This window comes from Scyliorhinus torazame, chromosome 18 (genome assembly GCF_047496885.1).
Source record: "Scyliorhinus torazame isolate Kashiwa2021f chromosome 18, sScyTor2.1, whole genome shotgun sequence".
In the NCBI taxonomy this organism is placed as follows: Eukaryota; Metazoa; Chordata; class Chondrichthyes; order Carcharhiniformes; family Scyliorhinidae; genus Scyliorhinus; species Scyliorhinus torazame.
The window spans coordinates 91,074,277-91,100,712 of record NC_092724.1 but is presented as its reverse complement, the minus strand read 5'-3'; the positions used below and the strand labels follow the sequence as shown (position 1 = coordinate 91,100,712).

Sequence of the window (26,436 nt, the reverse complement as noted above, 5' to 3'; positions counted from 1 at the left end):
TAAGGGCAATTTAGCCTGGCCAATTCACCTAACCTGCACGTCTTTGGACTGTGGGAGGAAACCGGAGCACCTGGAGGAAACCCACGCAGACACGGGAAGAACGTACAGATTCCGCACAGACAGTGACCCACCGGGGAATCGAACCTGGGACCCTGGCGCTGTGAAGCCACGTGTTCGACCGTGCTGCCCAAAGTACGATACCTTTATCGTACTCATGTCTAGCAGTTAACAGATAAGTAGAAACAAATATGTGTTTCAAGTATGATTAGTAATTATATTCATATACTATGCATGACGTAAACTTTTTTTTTAATAAACATTTTATTGAGGGAGTTTTTGGTATTATAACAACACAATAAACAATATACATGAAACTATAAACATAGTGCAAAAGCCGTCTCCCTCCCTTACAGGTCCCACCTTTATTAACCCCCTACTGTAAGCCAAACTAGCCCCCACCCCCCCTTCTGCTGACGATTAATTTTCCGCAAAGTCGACGACGAACGGTTGCCACCTCCGGGTGAACCCTAACAGTGACCCTCTCAAGGCGAACTTGATTTTCTTCAAACAGAGAAAGCTAGCCAGGTCCAATAGCCAGGTCTCCGACTTCGGGGGCTTTGAGTCCCTCCAAGCTAATAGTATCCGGCTCCGGGCTACCAGGGAAGCAAAGGCCAGAACGCCTGCCTCTTTCTCCTCCTGGATTCCCGGGTCTTCCAACACTCCGAAAATCGCCACCTCTGGACTCAGCGCCACCCTTGATTTTAACACCGTGGACATGACATCTGAAAACCCCAGCCAAAATCCCCCAAGCTTCAGACATGCCCAGAACATGTGGACATGGTTCACTGGTCCTCCCGCACATTTTGCACACCTGTCTTCCACCCCAAAGAACCTGCTCGTCCGGGCCACTGTCATGTGAGCCCGGTGAACAACCTTAAATTGTATCAGGCAGAGCCTGGCACATGTTGACTCTACTCAACGAGTCTGCCCACAGACCATCCTCCATCTCTCCTCCCAACTCCTCCTCCCACTAGCGCTTCAGCTCCTTGGTCTGCTTCTCCTCTGACCCCATAAGTTCCTTGTAAATGTCCGAGACGCTCCCGTCTCCTATCCACCCTCTGGAAACTACCCTGTCCTAAATCCCCCTTAGCGGTAGGAGCGGGAAGGTTGACACCTGTTTACATAGGAAGTCCCGCACCTGCAGATACCTGAATCCGTTTCCTCTCTCCAACCCAAACTTCTCCTCCAGTGCCCTCATACTCGGAAAGCTCCCGTCTATAAACATATCCCCCATCCTTTCAATCCATGCTCTCCGCCATATCCGGTCCTCCCATCCATACTTCCCGGGGCAAACCAATGATTATTACAGATTGAGGACCAGACCGATGCTCCCTCTGCTCCCACATGTCTCCTCCATTGCCCCCAGACTCTCAGGGCCGCCACCACGGGGCTGGTGGAGTACCGTGCCGGCGGGAACGGCAGAGGCGCAGTTACCAATGCCCCCAAACTGGTGCCCTTGCATGAAGCCGCCTCCATACGCACCCATGCCACCTCTCCCCACCACCCACTTCTTGATCATGGCTATATTCGCCGCCCAGTAATAGTTACTAAAAGTTGACAGCACCAGCCCGCCCTCCCCCCGACTCCGCTCAAACATTACCATCCTTACCCGCGGGGTCCTGCCCGCCCAAACAAAGCCAGAGATCACTTTGTTGACCCGTTTAAAAAAGGACCGCGGAATAAAGATGGGGAGACATTGAAACACACAGGAATCTCGGGAGGACCGCCATCTTCACCGCCTGCACCCTCCCAGCTAATGACAATGGGAGCGCGTCCCATCTCCTAAAATAGTCCTTCATTTGGTCTATTAGCCGGGCCAGATTTAATTTATGCAGCCGGTCCCATTCCCATGCCACTTGAATGCCTAGGTACGGAAAGCTTCCCCCTAGTAATCTAAACAGCAGCTCCCCCAATCGCCTCTCCTGTCCCCTCGCCTGGATCGCAAACATCTCACTTTCCCCATATTTAGCTTATACCCCGAAAACCGGCCAAATTCCCCTAGAATCCTCATGGTTTCTTCCATCCCCACTAATGGGTCCGATACATACAGAAGCAGGTCGTCTGCATAGAGCGAGACTCTGTGCTCCACCCCCCCACCCCCCACCCCCCCCCCCCAACCAGCCCCTTGAGGCTCCCAGAACAATTGCGAACGGTTTCCTGGATCCTGCGATACCCCAAAAATCGCCACCTCTGGAGTCATTGCCATCCTCGTATTTAATACCGTGGACATGGCGTCGGCAAACCCCTGCCAAAGTCCCCTCAGTTTTGAACATGCCCAGAACATGTGGACATGATTCGCTGGCCCCCCCGCACACTTCACACACCTGCCCTCCACCCCAAAGAAACTGCTCATCATGTGAGCCCGGTGAACAACCTTAAATTGGAAAAACACCACCCGCTTATTGATCAGGATCGCGACCCCTCTAGTCTTTGAATCCAGACCCGAGTGAAAGACCTGACTGACCCAGCCTTTCCTCAATCTAATCTGGTCAGTTACTCTAAGGTCCGTATCCTGCAACATTACCACGTCCGCCTTCAGTTCCCCAAGATGTGTGAACACACGTCCCCTCTTGACTGGCCCATTTAACCCTCAAACATTCCAGGTGATCAGCTAGTTAGGGGACTCTGTGTGCCCCCCCCCCATGCCGATCAGCCATCCCCTTTTTTGGGCCCACCTCCAGCCCATGTTCCGCGCCTCCACTGGCCCGCCCCCAGGCAACCTCCGCCCCCAACCTCCTCTCTGTCCCTTGGCCCAAGTCCCTCCCTCGTCAGCAGAACATCCCACCCCCCCCCCAGTAAGAACACTGTAACCCAACCTCTTTCATAAACCGAACATATGCACCCCCCCCCCCCCCCCCACTGCGCTTCCGTGAGCTAGCCCGTCCAGCTAGCTTGGTGGCCCCCATCCCTGGCGCCGGATAGTCTCCCACCTATTGTTCCCTCCACACCCTACCTCCCGCTCATACAAACATACTCCAACATCAAACAATCCCCACACAATTGCCCGACAGAAAAACACCAAAATCTAAACCTCCATCCCCCAACAGTGCAAATGAAAACCTTAACTCACTCAGCTCTGCACTGGTCCCAAAATCAATACAGAAGGCATTACAAACAGCTTCCACAAAACAAAAAACGAGAACCTTTTTTTAAAGAACAGAGAAACAAAAAGAAAAAAAACATGAACGTTGCAGAAAAGTTCAAAATTCTCAGTCCACCACCAGTCCTTTCCTTTTCACGAAGTCCAGCGTGTCCTCAGGCGACTCAAAATAAAAGTGCTGTTCCTCGTACGTGACCCAGAGACGGGCCAGATACAACAGTCAGAACTTCACCTTTCTCTTAAAAAGGATCGACCTAATCTGGTTGAAGCCTGCTCTTCTCCTGGCCACCTCTACACTCAGGTCTTGGTAGGCCCGCAGGATACTATTGTCCCACTTACAGTTCTGTATCTGCTTGGCCCACTGTAGAATGCACTCCTTATCTAAGTACCTGTGGAATCCCACCACCATTGTCCTAGGGGGGTTTCCCGTTCACGGCTTCCTCACGAGTGCTCTGTGAGCCCTGTCCACCTCCAAGGGTCGAGAGAATGCCCCATCCCCCAGCAGTTTCCCAAACATATCTGCGATGTATGCCCCAGCCTCCACTCCTTCGGACCCCTCTGGGAGCCCAACGATTCTCATGTTCTGCGGCGGGACGTATTCTCTAGGTCCTCCACCCTCTCCAGGAGCTTCTTCTGCTGGTCTCTCAGCATCCCCTCTGCCTGCTCAGCCAGCACCTCTCCACCTTCTGGATCGGCCGATCTTGGGCGTCCAATCTAAGCTCCAGCCGCTCAATCAACTGTTTTATCGGGTCCAAGAAGTCCCGTTTCTGAGCAACGCCTTCCTGAATAACTTGCATCAGCTGCTCTGTTGACCGCTGGGTCGACAAACCAGAGGTCCAGTCCTCCGCCATGCTGTCTCCTACTGCAGCTTCAGCCCAAGCCTTCGCTTTCTTTCTGTTCCTGCCTTTACACGCACTTATAGTCCTCCTCTCCATGCACCGATGTGGGAATTCAGTACACAATTGCCTCTGTCATCAATTTTTCAATTCAAGTCCGGTAGAAAATCAGGGGAAAAGGTCCAAAAGTCCGACCCAAGCGGGAGCCACCAAATGTGCGACTTACTCCTTCATAGCCGCCACCGGAACGCGCATGTAAACTTAATTAATAGTCATGGTTGGACATAGATAACTAGTAATAAATGTTTGGTATATGCCAACTTCTTGTAACCGAATCTCAAAGTATCTGTACCATTCTTGAATCGGTGCTCTCTGACGTCTCAATTTGGAATGCCAAAATGTCCTGCTATAGCTTACAATAAAGAACTTGTTTTTTTCACTCCAAGTGTCTTTGCCTGGTTTCTCGTGCAAGAATGAACTACACTAAAGTCAAATAGCTGTACTTTTCTCCGCAACACTCCTCGTTGAACCTGGGTTGATCCGCTGGCTTGATGGTAATGGTAGAGAGAGGGATTATGCCAGGCAACGAGGTTAGAGATTGTGATCGAATATTTTTTGACGCTGATGGGCCACAGCACCTCATGGATGCCCAGTTGTGAGCTCCTGGAAGTTCTGAATTTATCCTATTTAGAATGTTCATGGTGCCACACAGTAACTGTAACAACAGAATCACACTGTATTACCAACAAAAGATGCACAAAGGATGAAAAATGATTTGTGTAATGCACACAAATATTCCATCACTTGGGTAATTGCATCAAATTGATGCTTTAAGTTCAATTTTTTGAAACTTTAAAAGCAACGGTAGAAATTAAAATAAGAAGTTCTAGGAATACTCAGCAGGTCTGGCAGCATCCTGTTCGAGAGAGAAACAGTTAACATTTCAAGTCAAATATGAAGAGTCATTTCAGACTCGAAAAGTTAATGCTGCTTCTCTCTCCACAGATGCAGCCAGACCCGCCGAGCACTTTCTATTTTTATTACAAATTTCCAGTATCTGTAGCATTTTGCTTTTATAAAAACAAAAGCAGCCCTGTTAATCACAAAACTAACCTATCAAATTGCTAAAGTGGGAATCAGAACTCAAGGATAGATTTTTTTTACTTGTGAACAATCCTCCCCTACCTAAATAGCCAACATACATAGTACAGCGATCATTAGCACTAGAATTAAGCTCTGCTGCCACAAAACATTCGGTACTCAATATTGTTTTAAAAAAGCTGCATTGGGCTGTTCACATTTGACTGCCTTTTACTGGGAAACATATCAGGAATGGGAATAATGCCCAGTAAGACATTTAATTTCAAGTGCCAATAATGCAATACCTTCTCACGCAAGCCGTTTCTGCAGAACCTTTAGCAATAACATTGCCTAATTGCTTTTTAGAGAGGACAATGCCCCTTTAAAATATGCATCTTGTAATATCTTAACATAAGGTAACATGCACAACCATTTCTGAACACCTTTAATTGTACAAGGGCATACAGCATATTCCGGACAGTAACTGCATCATTCTTCTCACCCTGTGTGTATATATATATATATATATATCACAAAACAATATTCCAGAACAGCTCAAAACAATGGGGAAACATTTCCACTAACATCTCTGAACCATGTCTATCGTAATTTTCAAAAAACGTCAAGGCACGAAGGATTTGCTAGGCTGATCCTGCTAAATACAACCTAAATCAACACTCACTTGCATCTTTGTCCACCTCTGGGGCTTTGGTGCAGCTGATTTTAGATCTTTGAAAAGCATCGGGTCCACCGTAGATTGCAAATATAAAGACACAGATAAGGTGGCTTTCTCATGTGCTCAGCCAGAACTGCCAGGCAGAGAGCGCTCTGGGATCACAAACGCAGCAGCAGGCGTCAACATCTCATGCTGCTCGTGGTCACGTCCGTGATGGGCTCCTTACCAGCTACCTAGCACAATGGAACCATCGATAAATTTAGCATACGCAGCACTCCGGTGAGGAGATTTTCTGCAACCGAAAGGACACTTTCCTGCTCGCTATTCAAAAACAGGAATACATTCAGTTTTAATTCATGTACAATTCAAGACTGCTGTACGGGTGAGGGATAGATGAGAAAAGGATGTTATAATAGGTTTGAGTAAATTACATGTTAAATATCAGGTTCGTTGGGTTTGTTGAGTCACCCGTCTGGCTCAAATAATTATGAGGTTCAAGCTCCACTCCAGAACATGGGCACTTAATTATGCCACTATGGGGAGAGTGCTGCGGCATCATTGGGCATGGCCCTGCACAAGACTTTACAATCCAATGGATGGTAAAGATCATGACACCATTGAAATAAGAGGATGGCGTTTCTCAGATATCCAGGTTAACTTCCCCTTCTACACCCAACACCAAAAAAAATAAATGCTCAGTTGTTTGTGAGATCTTGCTGTGTGCACAATGACTAGGATTCCCTCTATAACAAGTCACTACACTTCCAAATTAATCATTGCACTATTTCTGCGAGCAGCATATAACTAACGATATGTCTTCATTGATCCTACATTGCCTTCAGATAAACATGGGCAAATTTTAACAGTTTACACATTTGGTAAGACACATATGTTAAATAAAAAGTAAATATTAGCCAAAAATAATTTGAAACAACGACCTGATCGCTCGCAACAATGCATACAGAAAATCAACACCAAGTGCAATCTTCAGGCAAAGGGGCAACAAATGGACGATGGTTCAGGGACATACTTGAGCCCCCATTTTAAAGTCATACTTTCTGTTTGTTTTGTAATTTCATTGTCAAACTCCTGAATACATACTTATATTGGAACTTGGGCCTATGCAAATTTGAGCTTTTGCAATGTCACTTTCCTGCCACAGTGGTGGGGCAGCCAGGCTGACAGATTTTCACCCTTTGGTGGATGGGACCAGGCTTTGAGGCGGTATGGGGAACTGCCCAATGTCAGCAAAATATTGCAGCCAGGAGTCTGAATGCTTAATTAGCTGTCTCAATACAAAGGGGCAGGGAATAGGCCAAGACCGGTTTGGTCTGAGAACTGACTGACAGCATCCAAACTAAATTTTAGTAATAGCAATGGTGCACCTTAGAACAAACTGGATGTTTACCATATACATGCTAAGTTTCATTGATAGTTGCCTTCAAATGGAGCTCACCCTTCTGTTGCAATTGGTTATTGAAAGACAGCATTTCAGTGCTGCAGCCGAAGGTTTGTACATGTAGGCACAAACTGAGTAACTGTGCCAGAACAAAGATACAGCTCGTGTTTCTTTATAACCTTATGTCACATTTAACAATGCTCAGGTCCATGCCACTAGCAGCTAAACCATAAATTACAAGTGCATGTGGGTATTTTGTAATGGGTGGAGGGTTGGTCAACAGACAAGAATAGGGATTAAGGGCTATGGAGAGAGAGCGGGTAAATGGAGTTGAAATCAGCCATGATTGAATGGTGGAGTGGACTCGATGGGCCAAATGGCCTTATTTCCGCTCCTATGTCTTATGTACTTATGATCTTATGGGATAAACGGGGCATCTTGAAGCTGGTGGGATGTGACTACAAGAATGACTACAAGAATGCCACAAGGATCAGTGCTGGGGCAATCCATATTCATATCTTAGATAGAAAGACCCAGGATAAAGTATTTGAGATTGCTGACAATCCAAAGCTAGGAAGGAATGTAAGATGTGAAGAGCACACAGGATAAGTGAGTGGGTAACAAGGTGACAGATGGAGTACAATGTGGCCAAGTGTGAGTTACTCACTTTCAAGAATAGAAAAGCAGAATATCTTTTGATGTTGAGGATAGGAAGTTGACATGCAAGTACAACAAGCAATTAAGAAGGCAAACAGAATGCTGGCCTTGCAAGTGGATTAGAGTACAAGAGTAAGGGAGTCTTGCAACAATTGTACAAGACTTTGATGAGACCACACCAGGAATACGGTGTTCAGTTTTGGTCTCCATGTTTAAGGAAGGATAGAGTCATAGAGGTTTCCGGCACAGAAAAGGCCCTTTGGCCCATAGTGCCTGTGCAGTCAAAAACAACCTGACTATTCTGATCCCATTTTCCAGCACTTGGCCCACAGCCTTCAGTGCCTTGGCATTGTAAGTATGCATCTAAATACTTCTTTTTTGTTTAAATAAATGTTTTATTAAAGCTTTTCCAACCAATGTTTTTACATAACAAAAATAGAAGTACAAATTATAATAAAAATAAACAAGGATTATTAAACAAAACAAGATGGGTGTTGTCTTCCTATAAAACTTACATTATATCAACAAAAATCCTAGACATCACCCTCGCAAACCGCTGCCAGAATTCTTTAAGCGCTGGGCATGCCCAAAACATATGGGCATGGTTCGCCGGACTCCCTGCACATCTCGGGCACCTGTCCTCCACCCCAAAAAACTTACTCATTCTTGCCGCCGTTATATGCGCCCAATGCACCACCTTAAAATGAATTAAGCTGAGCCTGGCACATGAGGAGGAGTTCACCCTGCCAAGGGCATCGGCCCACAGGCCCTCATCTAGCTCCTCACCCAGCTCCTCCTCCCACTTGCCCTTCAACTCCTCCACTGAAGCTTCCTCCACCTCCTGATATAGGTCCAACACCTTCCCCTCCCCTACCCAGATGCCAGACACCACCCTGTCCTGGATTCTACGCCGTCCGGACCCGGGGCCTTGCCCGACCGCATGCTTGCCAGCCCCCCGACTCCCCCCTCCAACTCAATTGGGGCCCCCAATCCCTCCACCCGCTCCACTTCCACCCTCGGGAACCTCAACCGGTCCATAAACTGCCTCATCCCTTCCCCCTCCCCAGGGGGTTCCGACTCGTATAACTTCCCGCAGAACTCCCTGAAGAACATAGAACATTACAGCGCAGTACAGGCCCTTCGACCCGCGATGTTGCGCCGACCTGTGAAACCACTCTAAAGCCCATCTACACTATTCCCTTATCGTCCATATGTCTATCCAATGACCATTTGAATGCCCTGAGTTTGACGAGTCCACGACTGTTGCAGGCAGGGCATTCCACGCCCGTACTACTCTCTGAGTAAAGAACCTACCTCTGACATCTGTCTTATATCTATCTCCCCTCAATTTAAAGCTATGTCCCCTCGTGCTAGACATCACCATCCGAGGAAGAAGGCTCTCACTGTCCACCCTATCCAATCCTCTGATCATTTTGTATGCCTCAATTAAGTCACCTCTTAACCTTCTTCTCTCTAACAAAAACAGCCTCAAGTCCCTCAGCCTTTCCTCATAAGATCTTCCCTCCATACCAGGCAACATTCTGGTAAATCTCCTCTGCACCCTTTCCAATGCTTCCACATCCTTCCTATAATGCGGCGACCAGAATTGCACGCAATACTCCAAATGCGGCCGCACCAGAGTTTCGTACAGCTGCAACATGACCTCATGGCTCCGAAACTCAATCCCTCTGCCAATAAACGCTAACACACCGTACGCCTTCTTAACAACCCTCTCAACCTGGGTGGCAACTTTCAGGGATCTATGTACATGGACACCAAGATCTCTCTGCTCATCCACACTGCCAAGAATCTTACCATTAGCCCAGTACTCTGTCTTCCTGTTATTCCTTCCAAAATGAATCACCTCACACTTTTCTGCATTAAACTCCATTTGCCACCTCTCAGCCCAGCGCTGCAGCTTATCTATGTCCCTCTGTAACTTGTAACATCCGTCCGCACTGTCCACAACTCCACCGACTTTAGTGTCATCTGCAAAATTTACCCACCCATCCTTCATTGACCCTCTCTGGGCTCAGCACCATGTTGCCCTCCTTATCCCGCACTCCCCCAATCTCTCTAGCCACCTCCCTCTTGCACAGTTGGTGCGCCAGCATCCTACTCGCTTTCTGCCCGTAATTGTAGACTGCCCCTTTCACTTTCCTTAACTGCGCCTCTGCCTTCCCCGTGGTCAGCAAATCGAACTCTGCCTGAAGTTTCCGGCGTTCGCTCAGCAGCCCCTCCTCTGGGGCCTCCGCGTATCTCTTGTCTACCTGGAGTATCTCTCCCACCAGCCTCTCCTTCTTCTCTCTGTGGGACCTGATGGAGATTAACTCTCCCCTAGCGACCACCTTCAAAGCCTCCCACACCACTGCCACTGTTACCTTCCCTGTGTCATTCGCTCCCACATAGTTCTCAATGCTCCTCACTGTCCGCCCACACACCTCCTCATCCGCCAGCAGCCCCACATCCAGTCTCCAGAGAGGGCGCTGACTACGCTCCGCCCCCAGCCGCAGGTCCACCCAGTGAGGGGCATGGCCCAAGATCGCAATGGCCGAGTATTCAACCCCCTCCAGTCTCGGGATCAGCGCCCTACTCAACACAAAGAAGTCCATCCGCGAATAGACTTGATGGACATGGGAGAAAAAGGAGAACTCCTTCGCCCTTGGTCACGCAAACCTCCACGGGTCCACCCCCCCCCCCCCCCCATCTGGCCCATGAACTCCCACAGGGCCCTGGCCGCCGCCGGCCTCTTTCCCAACCTGGACTTGGACGGTCCAAAATCGGGTCCAAGTATTAAAAGTCCCCTCCCATAATCAGGTGACTTGACTCCAAGTCCTGGATCCTACCCAACACCCGCCTCATGAAGTCTGCATCGTCCCAGTTTGGGGCATACACATTCACTAGCACCACCCGGGCCCCCGGCAGCTTGCCACTCACCATTATGTACGTGCCCCCCTTGTCCGCCACGATACTCCCCGCCTCAAATGCCACTCGTTTACTAACCAAAATTGCCACCCCTCTGGTCTTTGAGTCTAACCCGGAGTGAAACACCTGTCCCACCCACCCTTTCATTAGCCTCGTCTGGTCCGCGAGCTTTAACTGCATCTCTTGCAACATGGCGACGTCTGCCTTCAACCCCTTTAAATGTGAAAATACGCGGGACCTCTTGACCGGCCCAATCAGGCCCCTCACGTTCCACTTAATCAGCCTGGTCGGGGGGTTGGCCACCCCCCCATCCTGCCGACTAACCATCTCCCTTTTTCAGCCGGCCACGTGCCCCCGCCTCCCGATTCCAGCCCTCCCCTCGGCGGCCCCCCAGCCCGATTCTCCATCCATTCCCCTCACCTGGCTCCCCTTCAGTCAGCACAGCAGCACCCCCCACCCCCGCCAAGCATCCGCTTAGCTCTGATTTCCCCCCCACTATACTTCCGTGAGTCAGCTCACCCATGCTGACCCCGGCCGCTCCCGCCCCTATATGCCGGCCCTAAACATGTTGCCTCCTTCGGGCCACCCAACACCCCCCTCCCCCACAGAGTAGAGGGGCCAAGCGCCAACCGGGACCTTCCCGTGCGCCGAACAACCCGTCATCTAAATGCTTCTTAAAGATAGACTTTGAGCTGGCACAGTGGAGGTTCATAGATTGGGTCTCTGGAACAGGAGGTTGCCCACTGATGAGTGGCTGAGTAAACTCGGCCTATATGTTCTGGGGCTTAGAAGAATTAGAGGTGATTTCATTGAAACAAGCAAGATGGTGAAAGAATTTGACAGAGTAGACAATTGTTTTCCCTAGCTGGGAAATCTAGAACATAGGAGTACAACTCATGATAAGACGATCTAAGTGGCCAGCTTAGAAAACTGCAGTTTTGGTTACCCTCACTTCAGAAGAGGGAAAGTGACAGAGTCCAGGAGACAGCTGTATGAATGGGTCACGAAAAGACGTCTTAACACACACACAACTTAGACAATCTGAACATATAAACATGATCTAGGTTTTTAAAAATACTGCCATTAGCAAATGTAAGTACACCTTCAGTACAAATATAAAATTAACAAATGTCATGTTTTGCCCCATTCACTCAATGTTGAATAGAAAAAAATCCCCCAAAAACTATTCAAACACAGATTTATAGCTCACCGAACAAGACTTTACATAGTGGTTAGCACTACTACCTCAGTGCCAGGGACCCGGGTTCGATTCCTACCTCGGGTGACTGCGTGTGGAGTTGGCACATTCTCCCAGTATCTACGTGAGTTTCGTCCGGTGCTCAGGTTTCCTCCACAGTCCAAAGATGTAGTTCGGTGGATTGGCCATGATAAATTGCCCCTTTATGAAATGAAATGAAAATCGCTTATTGTCACAAGTAGGCTTCAATGAAGTTACTGTGAAAAGCGCCTAGTCGCCACATTCCGGCGCCTGTTCGGGTAGGCTGGTATGGGAATTGAACCGTGCTACTGGCCTGCCTTGGTCTGCTTTAAAAGCCAGCGATTTAGCCCAGTGTGCTAAACCAGCAGTGTCCAAAGATTAGGTGGAATTACCGAGATAGGACGGGAGATTGGGCCGAGGTAGGGTGTTCTTTCGCAGAGTCAGTGCAGATTCGATGGGCCAAAAGGCCTCCTTCTGCATTGTAGGGATTCGATGATTAATAATTTCAGAGACCCCAGGACTGTGGAAGCCTAACTTGCCAGATGCAATACCAATGTTGAATAATGTAGGATCCTCAAAAGAGCGAGCCAAGATAAGTGAAAGAATGGGAGAACACAGATTACACAGTCTTATAATTTTTGCAACTGAGGGCAACTGATTTGTTTTGCTTAGAATGCATAACTGGAGATGGAACACTTGGATCAGGAGGGAACAGACAAAAGCCTGACTCGTCTAATTAATTCCTCTGCTTTTCAAATCGTAAAAAACATTGAAATATTTTTTAACCCATGCACGTTGAATGAGTTTGCTCAGAGTAAGCAGTAAAGTTTACTCATTAGCTATTTTTACCGACAACAAGCTGAGCTGCAGGACATTCGGAGTACGAGGAAACATTTGGGGATCCGGGCAATATTTGAGACAGTTTTGTGCCCTAACTCAGCACGTGAACTATAAACAAGTTGCATTTCTAAGATCAAATGTCTATTCAGTTATTTTCATGTGATTCTCTCTCATCTTCAAGGACCTATAGCTTTATGTACACAGAGGAATTGGATCAGTTATTCAAAAAAATAACATTTCCCCACTTTGCTGTTTCCAGTGGTAACCCGACACATAGAAAGGAATGCATTACAATGGTGCGCTCACACAACCATCTGAGCACCAGCGAGCTCCTGTTTACAGGGCAAGATGCATTTCTAATAGTCCAAACCCTGTATGACCCTGAATATTAATAATAATAATTGCTTATTGTCACAAGTAGGCTTCAATGAAGTTACTGTGAAAAGTCCCTAATCGCCACATTCCGGCGTCTGTTCAAATATTAGTTAAATATGCAGGAGTCCATTGGAGATTAGTGAATCAATCAAAACATTTTTTCCATAAATTCCTCGGACTTTCTTTCAAAATTGAAACCTCCAGCGCTCTGCATCGGGATATGTGTTGCCAGGGAGCAGTAATGAATTAAAGGAAAATCCGCAACCTCATTTACTGATGGATTTAAATTGCTGGCTACCCTGTCTGATGCCAATACACAATAACTCTCAATTTCTGAACACTTTTTCCACCTTCCCTCTGATTTTTCCTAGAGTAAGAGGAGTCATCAGCACCTGTATTGGGCTCAAGTGCTATTCTTCATGAGGCGTTGGTTACCACAGTTGAATTTGATCCAATCCAAGCTTTCAGATACTCATGGAAAAGGACGAGTGTTGTCCTAGGGTTAAGATGCTAAATTGGGGGAGGCTAATTACAACCAGTTAAGGAAAGTTTTGGAGGCTGTTGTTTGGGAGAGGCAGTTTGAGGGTAAATCCACATTTGGCATGCGGGAGTCTTATAAGGAGCAGTTGATGGGCGTGCAGGACAGGCATGTGCCGATGAAAAGGAAAGACAGGAACCGTGGGTGACCAGGGAAATTGGGAGACCAGTCAAAAAGAAAAAGGATGCATACACAAGGTCTCGGCAACAAAAAACAGATGAAGCACTTGAAGAATATAAGGAAAGTAGAAATCAGCTCAAGCAGGAAGAATATAAGGCAAGTAGAAAGGAGCTCAAGCAGGGAGTTAAGAGGGCATAAAGGGTTCACGAAATGCCCTTGGCAGACAGGATTAAGGAGAATCCCAAGGACGTATATCGGGAACAAGAGGGTAGCGAGAGAAAGAGTTTGTCCACTCAAGGACAAAGGAGGGAAATTATGTGTGGAACCAAAGGAACTGAGATCCTAAATGAGTATTTTGCATCAATTTTCACAAAGGAGTGGGGCATGTTGATTGGTGGTGTCTCAGAGGGATGTGTACAAACTTTCGAACAGGTTGTTACTACGAAGGAGGTGTTAGGTATGCTAAAAAGCATTCAAGTAGACCAATCCTCAGAGCAAGATGGCATCTATCCCAGATTACTGAGGGAGACAAGGGATGAATTCGGTGTGCCTCGAGCAGAAATTTTTATTTCCTTGTTGGCCACAGGTGAGGTCCCAGAGGTTTGGAGGATAGCCAATGTTGCCATAGAACATAGAAAAATACAGCACAGAATAGGCCCTTCGGCCAACGAAGTTGTGCCGAACTTATGTCCTAGATTAAGAACAAATTAATCTATACCCCATCATTCTACCGTAATCCATGTACCTATCCACTTCCACAGGCAGTGCATTCCATGCCCCCACTACTCTCTGGGTAAAGAACCTACCTCTGACATCACCCTTATATCTTCCACCATTCATCTTATGTCCCCTTGTAATGGTTTGTTCCACCCAGGGAATAAGCCTCTGACTGTCTACTCTATCTATTCCCCTGATCATCTTACAAACCTCTATCAAGTCGCCCCTCATCCTTCTCCGTTCTAATGAGATAAGGCCAAGCACCCTCAACCTTTTCTCGTAAGACCTACTCTCCATTCCAGGCAACATCCTGGTAAATCTCCTTTGCACCTTTTCCAAAGCTTCCACATCATTTTAGGAAGGAGGTGACCAGAACTGCACACAGTACTCCAAATGTGGCCTTACCAAAGTTTTGTGCAGCCTGCATCATTACCTCACGGCTCTTAAATTCAATCCCTCTAATGAATGCTGGCACACCATAGGCATTCTTCACAGTTCTATCCACTTGAGTGGCAACTTTCAAAGATCTATGAACATAGACCCCAAGATCTCTCTGCCCGCCACATTGCCAAGAACCCTGTATTCCGCATTCATATTTGTCCTTCCAAAATGGACAACCTCACACTTTTCAGGGTTAAACTCCATCTGCCACTTCTCAGCCCAGCATCCTAGCTATGTCTCTTTGCAGCCGACAACATCCCTCCTCACTATCCACAACACCACCAATCTTCATATCGTCTGCAAATTTACTGACCCACCCTTCAACTCCCTCATCCAAGTCATTAATGAAAATCACAAACAGCAGAGGACCCAGGACTGATCCCTGTGGTACGCCACTGGTAACTGGGATCCAGGCTGAATATTTGCCATCCATCACCACTCTCTGACTTCTATTGGCTAGCCAGTTCGTTATCCAACTGGCCAAATTTCCCACTATCCCATGCCTCCTTACTTTCTGCAGAGACCTACCATGGGGAACCTTATCAAATGCCTTACTAAAATCCATGTACACTACATCCACTGCTTTACCTTCATCCACATGCTTGGTCACCTCCTCAAAGAATTCAATAAGACTTGTGAGGCAAGACCTACCCCTCACAAATCCGTGCTGACTATCCCTAATCAAGCAGTGTCGTTCCAGATGCTCAGAAATCCTATCCCTCAGTACCCTTTCCATTACTTTGCCTACCACCGAAGAAAGACTAACTGGCCTGTAATTCCCAGGGTCATCCCTATTCCCTTTTTTGAACAGGGGCACAACATTCACCACTCTCCAATCCCCTGGTACCACCCCTGTTGACAGTGAGGACGAAAAGATCAATGCCAATGGCTCTGCAATTTCATCTCTTGCTTCCCATAGAATCCTTGAATATATCCCATCAGGCCCGGGGGACTTGTCTATCCTCAAGTTTTTCAAAATGCCCAACACATCTTCCTTCCTAACAAGTATCTCCTCGAGCTTATCAGTCTGTTTCACACTGTCCTCTCCAACAATATGGCCCCTCTCATTCGTAAATACTGAAGAAAAGTACGCGTTCAAGACCTCTCCTATCTCTTCAGACTCAATACACAATCTCTTTGATCAGACCTACCCTCACTCTAGTCATTCTCATATTTCTCACCTATGTGGAATAGACCTTGGGGTTTTCCTTCATCCTACCCACCAAAGATTTTTCATGCTCTCTCTTAGCTCTCCTAATCCCTTTCTTCAGTTCCCTCCTGGCTATCTTGTATCCCCCCCGCCCCCCCCCAGCACCCTGTCTGAACCTTGTTTCCTCAGCCTTACATAAGTATCCTTCTTCCTCTTAACAAGACATTCAACCTCTCTTGTCAACCATGGTTCCCTCACTCGACCATCTCTTCCCTGCCTGACAGGGACATACATATCAAGGACACGTAGTATCTGTTCCTTGAACAAGTCCCACATTTCAATTGTGTCCTTCCCTGACAGCCTATGTTCGCAACTTATGCACTTCAGTTCTTGTCTGACAGCATCGTATTTACCCTTCCCCCCAATTGTAAACCTTGCCCTGTTGCAGCACCTATCCCTCTCCATTACTAAAGTGAAAGTCATAGAATTGTGGTCACTATCTCCAAAATGCTCCCCCACGAACAAATCTATCACTTGCCCTGGTTCATTCCCAAGTACCAACTCCCTTCTGGTCAGACAATCTACAGACTGTGTTAGAAAAGCTTCCTGGACACTGCACAAACACCACCCGATCCAAGCTATTTGATCTAAAGAGTTTCCACTCAATATTTGGGAAGTTGAAGTCACCCATGAATACTACCCTGTGACTTCTGCACCTGTCCAAAAATCGGTTTCCCAATCTATTCCTCCACATCTCTGCTGCTATTGGGGGGCCAATAGAAAACTCCCAACAAGGTGACTGCTCCTTTCCTATTTCTGACATCAACCCATACTACCTCAGTAGGCAGATCCTCCTTGAACTGCCTTTCTGCAGCTGTTATACTATCTCTAATTAACAATACAACCCTCCCCCCACCTCTTTTACCACCCTCCCTAATCTTATTGAAACATCTATAACCAGGAACCTCCAACAACCATTTCTGCCCCTCTTCTATCCAAGTTTCCATGATGGCCACCACATCGTAGTCCCAAGTACCGATCCATGCCTTAAATTCACCCACCTTATTCCTGATGCTTCTTGCGTTGAAGTATACACACTTCACCCCATCTCCATGCCTGCAAGTACTCTCCTTTGTCAGTGTTACCTTCCCCACTGTCTCACTACACGCTTTGACGTCCTGAACATCGGCTACCTTAGTTGCTGGACTACAAATCTGGTTCCCATTCCCCTGCCAAATTAGTTTAAACCCTCCCAAAGAGTACTAGAAAACCTCCCTCCTAGGATATTGGTGCCCCTCTGGCTCGGATGCAACCCGTCCTGCTTGTAAAGGTCCCACCATCCCCAGAATGCGCTCCAATTATCCACATACCGGAAGCCCTCCCTCCGACACCATTCCTGCAGCCACTTGTTCAACTGCACTCTCTCCCTATTCCTAGCTTTGCTATCATGTGACACAGGCAACAAACCAGAGATGACAAATCTGTCCTGTCCTGGCTTTTAACTTCCAGCCTAACTCCCTAAACTCGTTTATTACATCCACACCCCTTTTCCTACCTAAGTCGGTGGTACCAATGTGCACCACGACTTCTGGCTGCTCCCCCTCCCCCTTAAGGATCCTGAAGACACAATCCGAGACATCCCTGGCCCAGGCACCCGGGAGGCAATATACCTTCCGGGAGTCACGCTCGCGACCACAGAATCTCCTATCTATTCCCCTAACCATTGAGTCTCCTATCACTATTGCTTCTCTATTCTCCCCCCTTCCCTTCTGAGCCCCAGAGCCAGACCCAGTGCCAGAGACCTGGCCGCTAGGGCCATTCCGAGGTAGGTCATCCCCCCCCCCCCCCCCCCCCCCCCCCCGCAAACAGCATCCAAAACGGTATACTTGTTTTGAAGGGGAACAGCCCCGAGGGATCCCTGCACTGTCTGCCCGTTTGTTTTCTTTCCCCTGACTGTAACCCAGCTACTCTTGTCCTGTACCTTGGGTGTGGTTACCTCCCTGCAACTCTTGTCTATTACCCCCCTCTGCCTCCCAGATGATCCGAAGTTCATCCAGCTCCAGTTCCCTAACACGGTCTCTGAGGAGCTGGAGTTGGGTGCACTTCCCACAGGTATAGTCAGCGGGGACACCAGTGGTATCCCTCACCACCCACATCCTACAGGAGGAGCATGCAACTGCCCTAGCCTCCATCCCCTCTTACCTTACAGAATATAGCTGCACTGTGGACCAACTGGAACTCTGCCCTCCGACTCTGCTCCCAGTCAGCTGCACTCTGTAAACTCCTGGCACCCTTCACACTTTTTGAGGAAATGTAGGAAATGAAATGAAAGGAGCACCTTACTCCCTCCTCACCTAACTCCCTCAGTCACCAAACTCTCACTATAGCACTCAAATGTACCCAAATTCAGCACTCAGTGCAAACAAGGCCAGCACTGTAAGCAGGCCCACCTATATACTGTCAGACTCTAGCCTCTGAAAACTGGCCTAATCCAATTAACTAATTAACAAGCTCCAGCTGCAAATAGCTACAAGTAGAACCTTTGTTTAAAGCTGATTGAAAATTCACCTTCTCAACCAAACAGCAACTTAAGTTAATTAACGAAATAAAAGACTAGACTTTAGATAAAAATGAACCTTTATTATCCCTGTCACCAAACTCTCACTATAGCACCCATATGCACCTAAATTCAGCACTCGGTGCAAACAAAATCAGCACTGTAGCTGCCTCACTTTTATACTGTGAATCTAGCCTCTGAAAACTGGCCAAATCCAATTAACTAATTAACAAGCTTCAGCTGCAAGTACCTACAAGTGGAACCTTTGTTTAAAGCTGATTGAAAATTCACCTTCTTCTAAACCAAACAACAACTTTTAAGCTAATTAATTAAATAAATAAAAGACTAGACTTCAGATAAAAATTAACCCTTATTATCCCTCAGTCACCAAACTCTCACTATAGCACTCAAATGCACCCAAATTCAGCACTCAGTGCAAAACTGAGTCCCGTTATTTAAGAAGGATAGCAAGTGTTGGATGGCATTTTCTGTACAGGACTATGATATAAATTATAGGTGGCCCTGTAACTACATTTGTGCTCCTATATTACTTTTGAATAGTTCTGATGAGACAAACGGTACTCATTGGCTTAGATGCCTGTTTAGAAGAAGCAATTTGTAGAAATAGTGTATACACAAAGCTTGTTAATATCAGAAAGGACACAAAATGGCGGTTAGCTATTAAAGCAATACTAAAGACATAAAATGGCCGATCTAGCCACATTCCTGAATAATAAGTTACAAACTGTGTAAACCAACTCATGCAAACCAGGTGTGGGTATGTATAGGGAGTATTTTAACAGCCGCTGATAACAGCTTCACAGAACAAGGAATGCAATGTATCATTAGTAAGCTCAAGGTCCACAGCTGCAGACAGGACATATCCTTGTGTTCATTTTGAATGACTTCTGTATGAAGTTAGGGGCAAGTAAGACAACACCCACTTTAACCATATATGTGATAACTGTGATGCAAAGAAAATTGACTGACTGCATGTAATGAAGTGTGACGCGAATATAGTTGATTGTGTTGGGTTTCTTTTTCTGTGTTTTTCTCTTTCGGGTTGCGGAGGGTGGATGGGGCGGGTTGGGCACTTTTTGGTTGGTGCCGGGGCCTGGTAGGTGGAGAGCGCGGGATTTTGTCCCGCGCTGAAGACTGGGGGGGCGGAGCCGGGAAGCAAGGATTGTTTCCCGCCCTTAGAACGGAGGGGGGAAGAGAGCCTTTGGATGGGGAGCGGGATAGGAGGGTGTGCCACACAATGGGAGGAGTCGAAGGGGAGGCGGGAGTGGCCGGGGTCAGCAGGAGTCAGCTGACTTGCGGAAGTGCAATGGGGGGAATAAACCAGCTAGGATGGGTCCTAGCGGGGAGGGGTGGGGGGGGAATCGAGTTGCTGCTGCTAAGGTCAACGAGGAGCTGGAGCGAAGGGGGGGGGGGGTCGAGACGGGGGTATGCCGCTGTGGGGAACGGGCCGGGTGTGGGGTGCGGGCGCGTGGCTGGCCGAGGAGGGGTCATGGCTAGTCGGCGGGGGACGGGGGCCCCCTGATCCGGCTGATAACCTGGAATGTAAGGGGACTGAATGGGCCGGTTAAGCGGGTCCGCGACTTCGCCCACCTGAAGGGGCTCAAGGCGGATGTGGTTATGCTCCAGGAGACACACCTGAAGGTGGCAGACCAGGTAAGACTGAGGAAAGGGTGGGTAGGTCAGTTGTTTCACTTGGGGCTAGATCCCAAAAATCGAGGGGTGGCGATCTTGGTGGGAAAGGTGTCATTCGAGGCGTCGAGCATTGTGGCAGATAATGGCGGTAGGTACATAATGGTAAGTGGTAAGTTGCAGGGAGAGAGGGTGGTACTGGTCAATGTGTATGCTCCGAACTGGGACGATGCGCGTTTTATGCGGCGTATGTTGGGTCGGATCCCAGACTTGGAAGTGGGGGGCCTGATAATGGGGGGAGACTTTAACACAGTGTTGGATCCGGCACTGGATCGCTCCAGGTCTAGGACGAGTAGGAAGCCGGCGGCAGCTAGAGTGTTGAGGGGATTTATGGACCAAATGGGAGGGGTGGACCCTTGGAGATTTGCAAGGCCGGGGGCGAGGGAATTTTCATTCTTCTCACATGTCCATAAGGCTTATTCTCGAATCGACTTTTTCATTTTGAGTAGGGCGCTGATAGCTAGAGTAGAGGATACAGAGTATTCGGCAATAACCATTTCGGACCACGCCCCGCATTGGGTGGACTTGGAGATGGGGGAGGAGAGGGACCAGCGCCCGCTGTGGCGCTTGGAGGTGGGGCTGTTGGCGGACGAGGAGGTGAGCGAGTGGGTCCGAGGAAGTATAGAGAGGTACTTGGAGACCAACGACAACGGGGAGGTCTGAATGGGGATGGTATGGGAGGCACTGAAGGCGGTGGTGAGGGGAGAGTTGATCTCCATTAGGGCCCACAAGGAGCGGGGGGAGAGAGAGAGGCTGGTGGGGGAGATGGTGAGGGTAGACAGGACATATGCGGAAGAGCCTGAGGAAGGATTGTTGAGGAAGAGGCGCAGCCTCCCGGCCGAATTCGACCTGGTGACCACCAGGAAGGCGGAGGTGCAGTGGAGGAAGGCCCAGGGGGCGGTCTACGAGTATGGGGAAAAGGCAAGCCGGATGCTGGCGCATCAGCTTCGGAAGCGGGACGCAGCTAGGGAGATCGGGGGAGTTAAGGACAGGGGAGGGAGCGTGGTGCGGAGTAGGGTTGGCATCAATGGGGTCTTCAGGGACTTCTACGGGGAATTGTACCGATCCGAGCCATCACGGGAGGGGGGAGGGATGGGCCGTTTCCTGGACCAATTGAGGTTTCCAAAGGTGGAAGAGGGACTGGTGACGGGACTGAGGGCCCCGATTGGGCTGGAGGAGCTGATCAAAGGGATAGGAAGCATGCAGGCGGAGAAGGCACCGGGGCCGGACGGTTTCCTGGTCGAGTTCTATAAAAAATATATGGACCTGTTGGGCCCGCTGTTAGTTAGGACCTTTAATGAGGCAAGGGAGGGGGGGGCTTTACCCCCGACGATGGCCCGGGCACTGATCGCCTTGATCCTGAAGCGGGACAAGGATCCCCTGCAATGTGGGTCGTACAGACTCATTTCCTTGCTAAATGTAGATGCCAAGGTGCTGGCGAAGGTCTTAGCCACGAGGATTGAGGATTGTGTGCCGCAGATCATCCATGAAGACCAGACGGGGTTTGTGAAGGGGAGTCAGTTGAACGCGAATGTGCGGAGTCTTTTGAACGTTATCATGATGCCGGCGAGGGAGGGGGAGGCGGAGATAGTGGTGGCGATGGACGCTGAGAAAGCCTTTGATAGGGTAGAGTGGGGGTACCTGTGGGAGGTGCTGAAGAGGTTCGGGTTTGGGGAGGGGTTTGTCAGGTGGGTTAGGCTGTTGTATGAGGTCCCGATGGCGAGTGTGGCCACAAATAGGAGGAGGTCCGAGTACTTTCGGTTGCACCGAGGGACGAGACAGGGGTGTCCCCTGTCCCCCCCTGCTCTTCGCACTGGCGATTGAACCCGTGGCTATGGCATTGAGAGAGTCGAGGAACTGGAGGGGGTTGGTGCGGGGTGGGGAGGAGCATAGGGTGTCGCTTTATGCGGACTACCTGCTGCTGTATGTGGTGGACCCGGTGGGAGGAATCCCAGAGATAATGAGGATCCTTAGGGAATTCGGGGACTTTTCGGGGTACAAGCTCAATGTGGGGAAGACTGAACTGTTCGTAGTTCAGCTAGGGGACCAGGAGAGGGGGATTGGCGAGCTCCCACTAAAAAGGGCGGAGAGGAGCTTCAGATATTTGGGGGTCCAGGTGGCCAGGAGCTGGGGGGCCCTACATAGGCTTAACTTTACAAGGCTGGTGGAGCAAATGGAGGAGGAGTTCAAGAGGTGGGACGGGTTGCCACTGTCCTTGGCGGGTAGGGTGCAGTCAATTAAAATGGTGCTCCCAAGGTTTTTGTTCCTGTTCCAGTGCCTCCCCGTGTTTCTCCCGAAGGCTTTTTTCAGGCGGGTTAACAGGAGCATAATGGGGTTTGTGTAGGCGCGAGGGACTCAGAGGGTGAGAAGGGTGTTCCTGGAGCGGAGTAGAGATATGGGGGGGGGGGGGGCTGGCGTGCCCAACCTCTGTGCGTACTACTGGGCCGCCAATGCGACGATGGTGCGCAAATGGGTGATGGGGGGAGAGGGGGCTGCATGGAAGAGGCTGGAGGCGGCGTCCTGTGTGGTACGAATCTGGGGGCGCTGGCAACGGCGTCGCTGCCGCTCCCTCCAAGGAGGTATACCACGAGCCCAGTGGTGGTGGCGGCCCTCAAAATTTGGGGGCAGTGGAGGCGGCATAGGGGGGGGGGAAGTTGGGGCCTCGGCGTGGACCTCATTACGGGGGAACCACCGGCTCACCCCAGGAAGAACAGGTGGAGGGTTTTCGGGGTGGCACAGGGCAGGGATATGAAGGTTGGGGGACCCGTTTGTGGACGGGATGTTCGCGAGCTTGGGTGAGCTGGAGGAGAAGTACGGGCTCCCCCCCGGGGAACACCTTCAGGTACTTATAGGTAAGGCCGTTTGCCAGACGGCAGGTGGTGGAATTCCCGTGGCTACTGACACACAGTACAGGACAGGGTGCTCTCGGGGGGGGGGGGGGGGGGGGAGGGGGGGATCTCGGAAACTTACCAGGTGATGCAGGAGGAGGCGGCCTCAGTGGTGGAGTTGAAAGGTAAGTGGGAGGAGGAGTTGGGAGAGGAGATCGAAGAGGGGACGTGGGCAGATGCCCTAGGGAGGGTGAACTCTTCCTCTTCATGCGCGAGGCTCAGCCTCATACAGTTTAAGGTGCTGCACAGGGCACACATGACCGGGACAAGGATGAGCCGGTTCTTTGGGTGTGAGGACAGGTGTGTTAGGTGCTCAGGGAGCCCAGTTAATCACACCCATATGTTCTGGGCATGCCCAGCGCTGGAGGAATTTTGGAAGGGCGTAGCGAGGACGTGTCGAGGGTGGTAGGATCCAGGGTCAGACCGGGCTGGGGGCTCGCAATATTTGGGGTGGCAGAGGGGCCGGGAGTGCAGGAGGCGAAAGAGGCCGGAATTCTGGCCTTTGCGTCCCTGGTAGCCCGGCAAAGGATTCTCCTTCAGTGGAAAGATGCAAGGCCCCCAAGCGTGGAATCCTGGATCAGCGATATGGCAGGGTTCATTAAATTGGAGGGTGAAATTCGCCTTGAGAGGGTCGGTACAAGGGTTCTTTAGGCGGTGGCAACCGTTCTTAGACTTTCTGGCAGAACGATAGACATTGGTCAATGGCATCAGCAGCTCGGGAGGCGGGGGGTTAACTTTATTTTTGTTTATGTTATTTACACTGGAGGGTCTGAGGGAGTGTATACACCTGTTGTGTTAAGTCGGGGTGTTAATGTTAATTTATTATTTATGTACAGGGGGAGAAGAGGGGTTTGGGGGGTTGCTTTTTTAGATTGTGTTTTGTACTCAACCCTGTTGGGTCCTTTTTTCTTTCTCATTTTGTTATTGATATTTTATGAAAACCTTTAATAAAAAAATTTTTTTTTAAATATCAGAAAGGACACAAAATGGCTGTTAGCTATTAAAGCAATGCTCAAGACAGAAAATGGCCGATCTAGATACATTCCTGAACAATAAGTTATAAACTGTGTAAACTACCTCATGAGAACCAGGCGTAGTTATGTATAGGGGGTATTTTAACAGCCGCTGATAACAGCTTCACAGAACAAGGAATGCAATGTATCATTAGTAAGCTCAATGTCCACAGCTCCAGACAGGACATGTCCTTGTGTTAATTTTGAATGACTTCTGTATGAAGTTAGGGGCAAGACAGACAACACCCACTTTAACCACATATGTGATAACTGGGATGCAAAGAAAATTGATTGACTGCATGTAATGAAGTGTGACGCGAATATAGTTGATTGATTGTATGTAAATAAGAATACATCTAATTCCACCCCTTGAATTTGTATATTAACCCGTGTGAGCCTTAGCTCAAGTGAGAAAGGGTGCTGTCAATAGGCTGCGGAGCCTCAGGCCTTTTCTCCCAGAATTCTGATATAATAAACAGCTTTTTTTTTAAACTTATACTCAGGCCTTCGTGTGAATATTTTCACCTCTAACACAAGGATAACCCAGGTAATTATAGGCCAGTGAGCTTGACATCATGATCGTGAAATTGTTGAAAAATATTCTCAGAGATAGGATCTATGCACATTTGGAAGTGAATGTTCTTATTAGCGACAGACAACATGGTTTTGTATGAGGGTCATGTCTCACTAATTTAATTGAGTTTTTTGAGGCGGCGACAAAAATGATTGACGAGGGAAGGGCTGTGGATGTTGTCTACATGGACTTTAGTTAAGCATTTTACAAGGTCCATCATGGCAGGCTGCCATGATGGTGCAAAAGATTAAATCACATGGAGTCAGGGGTGAACTAGCTAGATGGATTCAGAACTGGCTTGGCCATAGAAGACAGAGGGTAGCAGTGGAAGGGTGTTTTTCCAAATGGAGGTCTGTAGTGATGTTCTGCAGGGATCAGTACTGCGACCTCTGCTGTTTGTAATATATATATATAAATGACTTTGAAGAAAACGTAGCTGGTCTGATTAGCAGGTTTGCGGGTGATACTTAGATTGCAGATGTTGCGGATAGTGACGAAGATTGTCAGAGAAAACAGCAGGATAGGCTGCAAAATTGGACGGAGAAATGACAGATGGAATTTAACCCGGATAAATGCGAGGTGATGCATTTTGGTAGATCCAATTAAGTTGGGAGCTTTAAAATAAATGGCAGTACCATCAGGAGCAGAGACAGAGATCTGGGCATGCAGGTCCACAAATCCTTTAAAAGTGGAAGCACAGGTGGAAATGATGGTAAAGAAAGCATATGGCATGCTTGCCTTCATAGGACGGGGTATAGAGTATAAAAGCTCGCACATTGTGTTTCAGTTATATAGAACGTTGGTTAGGCCACATTTGGAATACTGTGTCTAATTCTGGTCACCACATTATCAGAAGGCAGAAGGACGTGGAGGCTTTGGAGAGAGTACAGACAAAGATAACGAGGATGTTGCCTGGTATGGAGGGTATTAGCCATGAGAAGAGATTGAATAAACTGGGATTGTTCGCCCTAGAAAGACAGAGGCTGAGGGACGACCTGATAGAAGTTCATAAAATTATGAGGGTCATAGATAGGGTGCACAGTTTGAAGCTTTTTCCCAGGGTGGAAATTACAAGTACAAAGGGGCACAAGTTCAAGGTGAGAGTGGATAGGTTCAGTGTTGTGCGGGGGATGTTTTTTTACATAGAGGATGGTGGTGGCCTGGACTGCACTGCCAAGTGAGGTGGTTGAGGTAGATACATTAGCGACCTTTAAGACTTATCTCGATAGACACATGAACAGGCGGGTATAGAAGGTTACAGGCGTTTGGTTGAGATAGAACATGTGATCGGTGCAGGCTTGGAGGGCCGAAAGGTCTGTTCCTGCATTGTCCTTTGTTCTTTTAATTCATTGCCAATGTTAGCAAATAGACCCTCTGACTGGGATGCCTTACTCCCAGCAGCATCTGCTGCCAATAGATAATAGCAAGGAGCAGATATGTTTGCTGCTTTGTTTCCCCTTTTGGAGAGGCACTCTGGTCAAATATAGCAACCCAATTGCGCATTTACTTTAAAGCTGCTAGTTCATCCCAGATGGAAGACCAAATAAAAACATTTTGGTCT

The 26,436-nt window shown here is 48.6% G+C and overlaps 1 protein-coding gene across 9 annotated transcripts in view; it reads right to left on the bottom strand.

Moving 5' to 3' along the window:
- tmem94 (transmembrane protein 94) overlaps window positions 1-26,436 on the bottom strand; it is a 224,276-nt gene that overhangs the window by 169,322 nt on the left and 28,518 nt on the right. Inside the window, exons 1-2 of one of the 9 annotated variants that reach the window (XM_072483030.1) lie at window positions 12,011-12,083; window positions 5,759-5,985 (exon numbers count right to left, since the gene is read on the bottom strand). The exons of 4 other annotated variants lie outside the window; for them this stretch is intronic. In XM_072483030.1, the coding sequence (XP_072339131.1) occupies window positions 5,759-5,818 (60 nt within the window). In that variant the 5' untranslated portion in view covers window positions 5,819-5,985; window positions 12,011-12,083. 4 more of the 9 variants (XM_072483029.1, XM_072483031.1, XM_072483037.1 and 1 more) reach the window with 4 other exon arrangements.